A 10,000-nucleotide genomic window follows, 5' to 3' on the forward strand; every position below is an offset into this window, starting at 1 on the left:
CTGCATTGCTGACTCTACTATTGACTCTACTAACTCCACTGCTGACTCTACTAACTCTATTACTGACTCTACTACTGACTCTACTAACTCTATTACTGACTCTCCTCTTGACTCTACTGACTCAACTACTGACCCTATTAACTCTATTGCTGACTCTACTATTGAATCTAACTCCACTTCTGACTCTACTAACTCTTTTACTGACTCTACTACTGACTCTGCTGACTCCAATACTGACTCTACCGGTGCTACTACTGAGTCTACTGACTCTATTACTGACTCTACTAACTCTATTACTGACTCTACTATTGACTCTACTGACTCCACTACTGACCCTACTAACTTCATTGCTGACTCTACTATTGACTCTACTACCTCCACTACTGACTCTACTAACTCTATTACTGACTCTACTGACTCCAATACTGACTCCAATACTAATTCTACTGATGCTACTACTGAGTCTACTGACTATTACTCACTCTACTACTGACTCCACTAACTCTATTACTGACTCTACTACTGACTCTACTGACTCCACTACTGACTCTATTAACTCTATTACTAACTCTCCTTTCACTGTCACTTCTCTCAGGATGATACTATTGACTCTACTGACTCTACTGACTCTACTAACTCGATTACTGAGTCTACTAATGACTCTACTGACTCAACAGCTGACCTAAATGACTGTACTGATTCTACTACTGACTCTACTATGGACTCTCTGACTGACTCTACTACTGAGTTTACTGACTCTACTACTGACTTACCTGATTCCACTGACTCGACTACTGACTCTACTACTGACTCTACTGTATCTACTGACTCTACTACTGACTGTACTGTATCTACTGACTCTACTACTGACTCTACTGACTACTGACTCCACTGATAATACGGTGACTAGTGACTTTACTCATTCTGCTGACTCTACTGACTCCTCTGCTAATGTTAATGACTCTACTACTGACTCTACAGAATTTACTGACTCTACTATTTAGTCTACTGACTCTACAGACTTTTCTACTGACTACTGCTTCCTCTAATGACTCTCATGACTCCTCTACTGACTGTACTCACTCTGTCACTGATTTTACTGACTTCTACTCTGTTCTGCTGAGCTCCTTTCTATTCTTATCCCAACTTTCTTCTCGTCTGTTTCCCTGCAGAGGGAAATTTGTGCGTGGAGGGGGCGGGGCTTATCGTGCTGATTGACGGCCTTAATGAGGCGGAGTTCCACCGGCCAGACTACGGCGACACGCTGACGTCCTTCCTGTGTCGAAACATCCAGAACTTTCCGTCTTGGTTAAAGGTCATCGTTACCGTGAGGAGCAGCCAGCAGGTATACACACACATACACACACACACACGCACGCACACACACACACACACACACACACACACACACACATATACACACAAAGACATACAAACACCTAGACACTCTTAATTGTTTCTGATTTCTCGTTTTTCTTTCAAAATAAATCTTTCACCCAACAGCCACCATTCTCTGTGGTTCTATTAGGCTCCACCTCCTGTCAGTCAAACCCAGTCAACCCAAAGCAGCCTCTTCCAGCAGCTCTATTCTGTCAACTCAGACAAACTGCTGCTCTGAGTTTCTTTTGATAACATTTATACTGGAAAAAAATACTGAAAAAAATCTTAGACCAAGGAAAAATATCAAATATCTTTCTCTCTCTCTTTCTCTCTGTCAGGACATCACTCGCTCTCTTCCATTTCATCACATCTCTCTGGACAGAGTGGAGGAGAACAGCAACATCGACCAGGACCTGCAGGTAGCACACACACACACACACACACACACACACACACACGAATGATACCATGAAAACATTTGAAAACCTGTCTTAAGATATAATGCTCATGCTCAGGACTGAACTGACATACTGGATATGCATGTTGTGGGAAGACCCGCCCACAGCCTGTCTCTGATTGGTTAACCCCAACGCCAACCAATGTGACCAGTGAAGGCAACAATAACTAGCCAATCAGAGGAGGGCAGGGCGGGTATGCACGTCCAGTATGTCAACGGAGTCAGAGACAGTTTAGAAGAGAGACAGTGTCTATGGAGTCACTTCCTGTATCTGCTGAGGCATCCCTCCAATAGAGGATCTCTGACAGAGCTGTCTCTCTCTCTCTCTCTCTCTGTCTGTCTGTCTGTCTGTCTGTCTGTCTGTCTGTCTGTCTGTCTGTCTCTCTCTCTGTCTCCCTCTCTCTGTCTGTCTGTCTGTCTGTCTGTCTCTCAGAGTTATCTGACGCAGCGTATCCACGGCAGTGCTGAGATCCAGAGCAACGTGTCGCTGAGCAACGGTCGTCTTGACAACGCGGCCGTAGCCAAGCTGATTGGCCACCTGAAGAGCCTGAGCAGAGGCTCGTACCTGTACCTGAAACTGACCCTGGACCTGATCGAGGAAGGCTGCCTGGTCCTAAAGAGCTCCAGCTTCAAGGTCAGGACGGTCCGCCTCAAACAGCCAAAAACAAAACAGAACAACAGACCAAAAATAATAATAACAACAATAATAATAATGATCTTTCTTTATATTGCTCTTTTGAAAACAACCAAGCAGAGATAAATGAAGTAAAATGGTAATAAAATAAATGATAATGATAAAAAATAAAAGGTAGTTTTCATTTATTTTGTTTTGTTTTGGTTTTGTTTTGGGTTTGTTTTGGTTTGGTTTTGTTTTGTTTTTTGGACACAAATTTACAAATGAACTACAAATGATTATTGGCCCTACATATCTGTTACTGTGACCTCGATTACTAATAACTGATATTTGTATCAGGTCTGAAAAACAGTTATCAATCGATCCAGAACCCAGACTATCATTGTTGTTCTGCAAGTTTTCACAAGTTTTCATGCTGCAACTCTGTGTGTGTGTGTGTGTGTGTGTGTGTGTGTGTGTGTGTGTGTGCGTGTGTGTGTGTGTGTGTGTGCATGTGTGTGTGTGCAGGTGGTTCCGGTCAGTTTAGCAGAGGTTTACCTGCTGCAGCTCAACATGCGTTTTCCCACCCAGTCGTCTTTCCAAAGAGTTCTGCCTTTGCTCAACGTTACCGTGGCAACGCTGCACCCGCTCACCGACCAGCAGGTGTGTGTGTGTGTGTGTGTGTGTGTGCGTGTGATGAAAAGTGAGTAAAGCTTGAAGCTGAACTGCTCTCCTGTCTCTCCTCAGCTGTTTGAGGTGGTGAATGCGGGCGCTGTGATTGGAGGAGCGCTGCAGTGGGCGGAGTTTGTGCAGCGGCTGGAGCAGCTGTCGTGCTTCCTGCGGCGGCGGAGCGACGGCAGCCGCATGCTGAGCCACGCCTCCTTCAGGGAGTGGCTGGTGTGGAGGGAGGAGGGGCAGACAGACAGGTTCCTGTGTGAGCCCAGGTACACCGCCTCTAATCACATAAAATAAATCAACTTTATTTTGAAATTCTTTATTTTATAATTAAGTGACTTATTGATTTATTAAAGGCAGAATCAGGAGGATTTGTAGCTGCAGTTTGTAAATGAATTAAATCCTTTCTGCAGCAGAAATATGGACAGGAACAGTCCAGTTACTGATCAATATCTGGATCAAAGGGACTGATCAGTTTAGAGCATTTAGCCCCACTGACCCACACAGATTCTGCTCTGTTTAGCTCAGTGCTGCCCCCGCTGGACACAACACTGACCTGCAGACTGTTTCTCTGTCTCAGCAGCAGAGAGACAGATAGATAGATAGATAGATAGATAGATAGATAGATAGATAGATAGATATTTTATTCATCCCGCAGGAAATTCGCAGTTTTTCAGCAGTATCCACAGATTACAGATTAAATAAATCAATAAAAAAGTTTTAAAAAAAATAAAGAATAAGATCTAAGTACAACAAGAGGCAGAGAGACAGACAGGTGGATAGAAAATAGTGAACAGGAAAGACAAGACACACTGTGTTCATTGAGGAATATCTCTCTCTCTGCCTGTCTGTCTCTTTACCAGTCTGCCTCTGTGCCTGTCTGTCTCTCTGCAGGAGCGGTCACACTCTCTTGGCGTTCTGGCTCTGCAGACAGGGGGGCAAACTGAGCCACCAGCAGACCCTGGAGCTGGGACACCACATCCTGAAGGCCCACATCTACAAGGTCCACACACACACACACACACACACACACACACAAATACACACTTACACTACCTCTGACCTGTGTTTGTCCTGCAGGGTCTCAGTAAGAAGGTCGGGGTTTCCTCCTCAGTGCTGCAGGGGCTCTGGCTGTCCTACAGCACGCAGAGCTTAAGCCCCGCCCTCGCCTCACTGCGTAACTTGTTCACACCCAATATCAAGGTACACACACACACACACACACACACACACACACTCACGCACATACATACACAGGACAACAGATGCATTCTAACCACGCCCCCTCCCTGTGCAGGTGAGCAGACTGCTGATTATGGGTGGGGCTCACGTGGATTACCGTAGCGATGTGCTGAACGGCGCCCCCCTGCTGTGTGTCCACGCCCACCTAGGCCACAGCGATGCCGTAGCGCTGCTGCTTGACCACGGCGCACAGGTACAGGAAGTCGTCAACGCCAAAAATTAATTAATAGAATATTTTTTTTAATTTTAAGAAGCAAAAAACCCTGAAAATTAGAAAATACGTTTTTTTTTTTTTTTTTCAAAATTACAAAAAACTGTTTTTATGATTTAATTATTTAAAGGATAAATTTCAAGGTGAGATCACTGATGCTGGATCAGAAGAATTTCAGCTATTCCTCATTTTGCTGAGGACCCCTGGGAATCCCTCCAGGGCGAAGTCGGCCTGCAGGGCCTGGGGTTGGACGGGTTTAGTTCCTGCCTGAGAGTTAGAACCTGTTCTGTCAAAACAGGACGCTGTTCTTCATCATCCGCTCCCATTAAATGTGGTGTCCCGCAAGGCTCAGTTTTAGGGCCACTTTTGTTTTGCTCATGTATGCTTCCCCTCCGCTCTATCTGTGAGAAATACAATATCCTGCATCATCGTTATGCGGATGACACCCAGTTTTATTTAGCACTCGCTCACTGCAGAATCTTTTTAACCATCTGGGCAACATTAAATGCTGGATGGCGAGAAACTTCCTTCAAATAAATGAAACCAAAACTGAAGAAATTTGGCCCTCCCAGCTCTGTTACTAGCCTTGGCAATGCGCTTGGGCCCCTTTCTGCAAATTTGCACAATGTGGTTAAAAAATCTGTGTTTTCTTTGATGCTTCACTTAATTTTAATAACCAAGTCAGTAGTGTTGTGAAGGGCAGCTTTTATAAACTTAAAACCACCACCAGACTATAACCATTTTTATCTCATAAAGACCTGGAAGTGGTTCTCCATGATCTCATCAGGTCTTGACTGGACGACTGTAGCTCTCACATTGGGCCGAGCACTTCCACAGTTTCTCCTCCACAACTGATTCAGAGCACAGCAGCTGGACTTTTCAGTGGCACAAAGAAGAGATAACACATCACTCCACTCCTGGCTCATTTTAGTTGGTTACCAGTGAAATACAGAATTGATTTTAAAATTGTATCACTGGTTTTTAAAGCCCTACATGGAATAGCTTCATAGTACATTACAGATCTGCTAATTCCATTTCCCTAATTCCCCCTGTCCCAGATTACATCATGTCCCAGCGTTGACACTTTAAAATCAAACTTAAAGACCCACTTTTTTCTCTTTCAGTTCAGTCTTGCCCAGCGTCAAGTCCATTCTTAATTTATCTCCAACGTCCTCTAATTGAGGTTTAATCAGTTGATGGTTTTATTCAGTTGTTATTGGTTTCATTAATTTCATCTTAAGTTCTTATTGTTTTATTTTTCATAATTGTTTTTGCCTTCTTTTTTGTCTGTCTTGCCATTTCTGTATGACTCTTTTGGTCTTGTGCATTTGTGTTGTAAACCTCTCTGCCTCGACTGTAAAGCACTTTGGGTCAACTCCTGTTGTTTTTTAAATGTGTTGTAAAAATAAAAGGGATTCAACTTCACTCTGTGATGTATTTCCAGGTTTGACCTAGGGTGATATATTTCTTGATTTGGGACAGTGTGATGTATGTTTATGTTTGACACTATGTGATATATTTCTAGGTGGATGCTCAGTCACAAGATGGCATGTCTGCGTTGGGATTGGCTGCTGCTGCCGGACACCTGGATATTGTCGGCCTGCTGAGTCAGCAGGGAGCCAAGGTTTGATTTATCTGACTTTTTAAAAAAAATTAGACATAAGATTTGATGATCCAATTTAATTTGATGATATCGAAACAAGGTTAGAAGCTGTTTCTTTACATGAATAAAGCTTCATTGTTGCTGCACTACATGGGGTAACCTCAACTTTTTGCTGTTTTTCTCCCAGTCGCATGTTATTTCCATAGCCAAACGAGGCACTGTATCCAATTTAAGGAATTTTGTTTGGGTTTGGGCTTGGGTCATGTCGGCACTGAGATTAACCCTTTCTGTAATTTCACAATGTCACTTACTGCCTAAGGAAGTGGAAGTGAAATGTACCAGTGTGCACTAGAGTGCTCGAGTGGATGCCTGACCTGAGCCCGTTGGGATCCCAACAGGACAAAAATGTAGAAATGTTGTTCGGGTTTGGGTCAGTTTGGTCACAGTGGTGTTATTTTAGTGAAACTCTAATATAAAATAAATAAAAATTATGGACCTACTGTCTGTTCGGGGCAACTTCCTGTGCAGTGTTGGAGTTTACATGACAACACTGAAGGCAACATTTAAGCTATTTTATGCAGTAAATGTAACCTAGCTAGCGATGGAGGAGGAGGATGAGCAAAATCTGGGGCCTGCGTCGGCTTCGAACACAAAAGAAGAATGCCTGTCAGGTTCGGGTTGAGCTCAGTTACTGTGCTCCAGTCTTGGGTCGGGTTAAGACAAAAATATGATCCGCCCGATCCGCGCTCTAAAATGTACTCAGGCTTTATTCTTCCAGCCTAAAAGTTAATAAAATCCTGCCACCAGTGGGGCTGTTAGTTTGAGATTCAGCTAATCTTTCATCTAACTACGCTCATCCTGTGGTTGGATCTCTGTCTCTGTAACATCTGATGCTAGCTAAACTACGGTTATACAGGTGATACCTGAAGAGCTCCTTTTAGCCTCCTCTTAAAGCCTGAGAGATCCTCTGTGGATTGAATGGAGTTTGGTAGCTCGTCCCACAGAGGAGAAGAGTCCAGCTGCTGATTTAGGGACTTGTCCAGGTTGGGAGGAGCGGTTTTGTTTGCCAAAATATCATAGACTGAACATAAAATAGCCATCGCCCAAAGTGGAATCTTTGGAGTTTGGCAGCTTTTTGTGATTTATGTGTCCAAATATCAATACATCTTAATACAACTCTGTATTTATCTTCTCAAATAGAGGTAATCAAACACTACTAAACCTGTAACCGTGACCATTTAAAATGAAATCACAAAAGTGGAGGAAAGTTGCGCGAGTGACCATTTGAAATTGGATATAGTGTCTGCCATTGGCTACCATTCCACCAGACGAGGAGGGCAAGCAGCTGTTGCTATTTTGTTTAAATGAAATTGAAGTCATTGCAATAAAACCCCGCAGGACCAGGTCAGTTCTGTCATCCCTGAAGCCTTCCAGACGCTTTTGTCATATTCAGCTCTGTTGGAGTATTCCTGTAAACAAATGAAATAAAATGTTCCTCACGGATCAAGAATTGGTTCCAGATTCAGATTCATGCATCCTGTATGATACCATTAAAGTGGAAGAAAATAAATGCACATGCACTATTTTATTCCATGTGATAATGATCCATTAACGTTATACTGTGAGAGCCGTTCATTAACTTTTTTTTTTTTTTTTTTTTTGGTTTGCTAATTTATGGTATCTCCTTTTTTTGTTGTTATTTTGGATTTTAATTCTTTACAACAAAATGATGAGGTAATTTTTTGGTGATTTTGTGGTCGTGGTGTCTCTCTCAGGTGGGTCATGTGGATCGTTCAGGCAGGTGTGTGTTGGTGCATGCAGCTCAATGCGGTCACCTGCAGGTGCTGCGCTTCCTGCTGCGCCACTCTGACTGGAGCTGTGCTTCCTGCTGCCGCCAGCGGGGGGCGAGCCGGAGCCAAGCCGTACAGCAGGCCCTGACCACCGCCGCAGGCCGGGGACACACTGAGGTACACACACACACACACACACACACACTCACACGTTATTTAATTGTTTTATAGACAAGCTGGATGAGCAGATGAGCTCCTGATATCCATTAAGGCTGCTGTTCTAGCACACAGGTGCATCCCTATCAGCTGTTTTCAGAGTGTGTGTGTGTGTGTGTGTGTGTGTGTGTGTGTGTGTGTGTGTGTGTGCAGATTGTGTCTTACCTGCTGGATCTGCCAGAGGAAAATGAGGAAGAGGAGGAGAGAGCCGACATCAACACTACTGACAGTCTGTGGGGAGAGACAGGTACTACTACAGTTCTACTGCTAAGACTGCAGTAGTACTGCTAACACTGTAGTACAACTGTGTCTGTGGAGATTCTCAGTCATCCAGGTCAGGATATGCAAGTAAAGTTACAAATCACAGCCAGCTGGACTTGATAATGACTGTCTGACTGACCGGCAGGGAATCCCAGGTATTTACCCTCTGTGGTATTTAGGGTTAGGGTTAACCCAGGCATTTAACCTCTGTGGTATTTAGGGTTAGGGTTAACGGTAAACCCAGGTATTTAACCTCTGTGGTATTTAGGGTTAGGGTAAGGGTTAACCCAGGTATTTACCCTCTGTGGTATTTAGGGTTAGGGTTAGGGTTAACCCAGGTATTTACCCTCTGTGGTATTTAGGGTTAGGGTAAGGGTTAACCCAGGTATTTACCCTCTGTGGTATTTAGGGTTAGGGTTAGGGTAAACCCATGTATTTAACCTCTGTGGTATTTAGGGTTAGGGTTAACCCAGGTATTTAACCTCTGTGGTATTTAGGGTTAGGGTTAACCCATGTATTTAACCTCTGTGGTATTTAGGGTTAGGGTTAGGGTTAACCCAGGTATTTAACCTCTGTGGTATTTAGAGTTAGGGTTAGGGTTAACCCATGTATTTAACCTCTGTGGTATTTAGGGTTAGGGTTAACCCAGGTATTTAACCTCTGTGGTATTTAGGGTTAGGGTTAACCCAGGTATTTAACCTCTGTGGTATTTAGGGTTAGGGTAAGGGTTAACCCAGGTATTTAACCTCTGTGGTATTTAGGGTTAGGGTTAGGGTTAACCCATGTATTTAACCTCTGTGGTATTTAGGGTTAGGGTTAACCCAGGTATTTAACCTCTGTGGTATTTAGGGTTAAGGGTTAACCCAGGTATTTACCCTCTGTGGTATTTAGGGTTAGGGTTAGGTCGCATTTTGTGTTTTTGAGAAAAAATCAGTCAGACACAAGATCAACCAATCCTGTCTGTCTTTCTCTCCCTGTCTGTCTCTCTCACTGCCTGTCTGTCTCTCTCCCTGCCTGTCTCTCTCTCTCCCTGCCTGTCTGTCTCTCTCGTCCTGTCTGTCTCTCTCCCTGCCTGTCTCTCTCTCTCTCCCTGCCTGTCTGTCTCTCTCCCTGCCTATCTGTCTCTCAGCTCTGACAGCAGCAGCAGACAGCGGCTGCCTGTCTGTCTGCCGGCTGCTGTTGGATGTGGGAGCTTCAGTTGAGCAGAGCAACAGACGGGGCATCTCACCACTGAGAGGCGCAGTGAGACGGGGCCACCAGCAGGTAGACACACACACACACACACACACACACACACACACACACACACACATGCCTTGTGGATGTGTGTGCACAGAAGCAGCGGTTGCAAAAAGCCAATCTGCTTCCAGTTGTCTCAACAGCGTTCAGACCTTCAGGAAACAGGAAGTGCCTGATGAGAACGAGGCTGAGCTTCTCCTGACAGACACACACACCTAATACCTTTCCCTAACACACACCGGGAACGCTCCACTCCCGAGACATCCTCCCAACCCTTCACCTTCCCAACCTCCACCTTCCCAACCCGTCACCT

General features: G+C 44.4%; 1 protein-coding gene across 1 annotated transcript in view; it reads left to right on the forward strand.

The window, feature by feature from the left end:
• The window catches only part of LOC115363491 (protein TANC2-like), a 36,545-nt gene that overhangs the window by 21,970 nt on the left and 4,575 nt on the right, over positions 1-10,000 (forward strand). Inside the window, exons 9-20 of the mRNA XM_030057744.1 lie at positions 1,173-1,345; positions 1,719-1,799; positions 2,271-2,471; positions 2,979-3,113; positions 3,198-3,394; positions 4,020-4,128; positions 4,206-4,328; positions 4,423-4,560; positions 6,104-6,202; positions 7,957-8,148; positions 8,341-8,434; positions 9,578-9,711. Coding sequence (XP_029913604.1) covers positions 1,173-1,345; positions 1,719-1,799; positions 2,271-2,471; positions 2,979-3,113; positions 3,198-3,394; positions 4,020-4,128; positions 4,206-4,328; positions 4,423-4,560; positions 6,104-6,202; positions 7,957-8,148; positions 8,341-8,434; positions 9,578-9,711 — 1,676 coding nt within the window. The remainder of the gene's footprint in view (positions 1-1,172; positions 1,346-1,718; positions 1,800-2,270; positions 2,472-2,978; positions 3,114-3,197; positions 3,395-4,019; positions 4,129-4,205; positions 4,329-4,422; positions 4,561-6,103; positions 6,203-7,956; positions 8,149-8,340; positions 8,435-9,577; positions 9,712-10,000) is intronic.

Source organism: Myripristis murdjan, chromosome 8, assembly GCF_902150065.1.
Source record: "Myripristis murdjan chromosome 8, fMyrMur1.1, whole genome shotgun sequence".
In the NCBI taxonomy this organism is placed as follows: domain Eukaryota; kingdom Metazoa; phylum Chordata; class Actinopteri; order Holocentriformes; family Holocentridae; genus Myripristis; species Myripristis murdjan.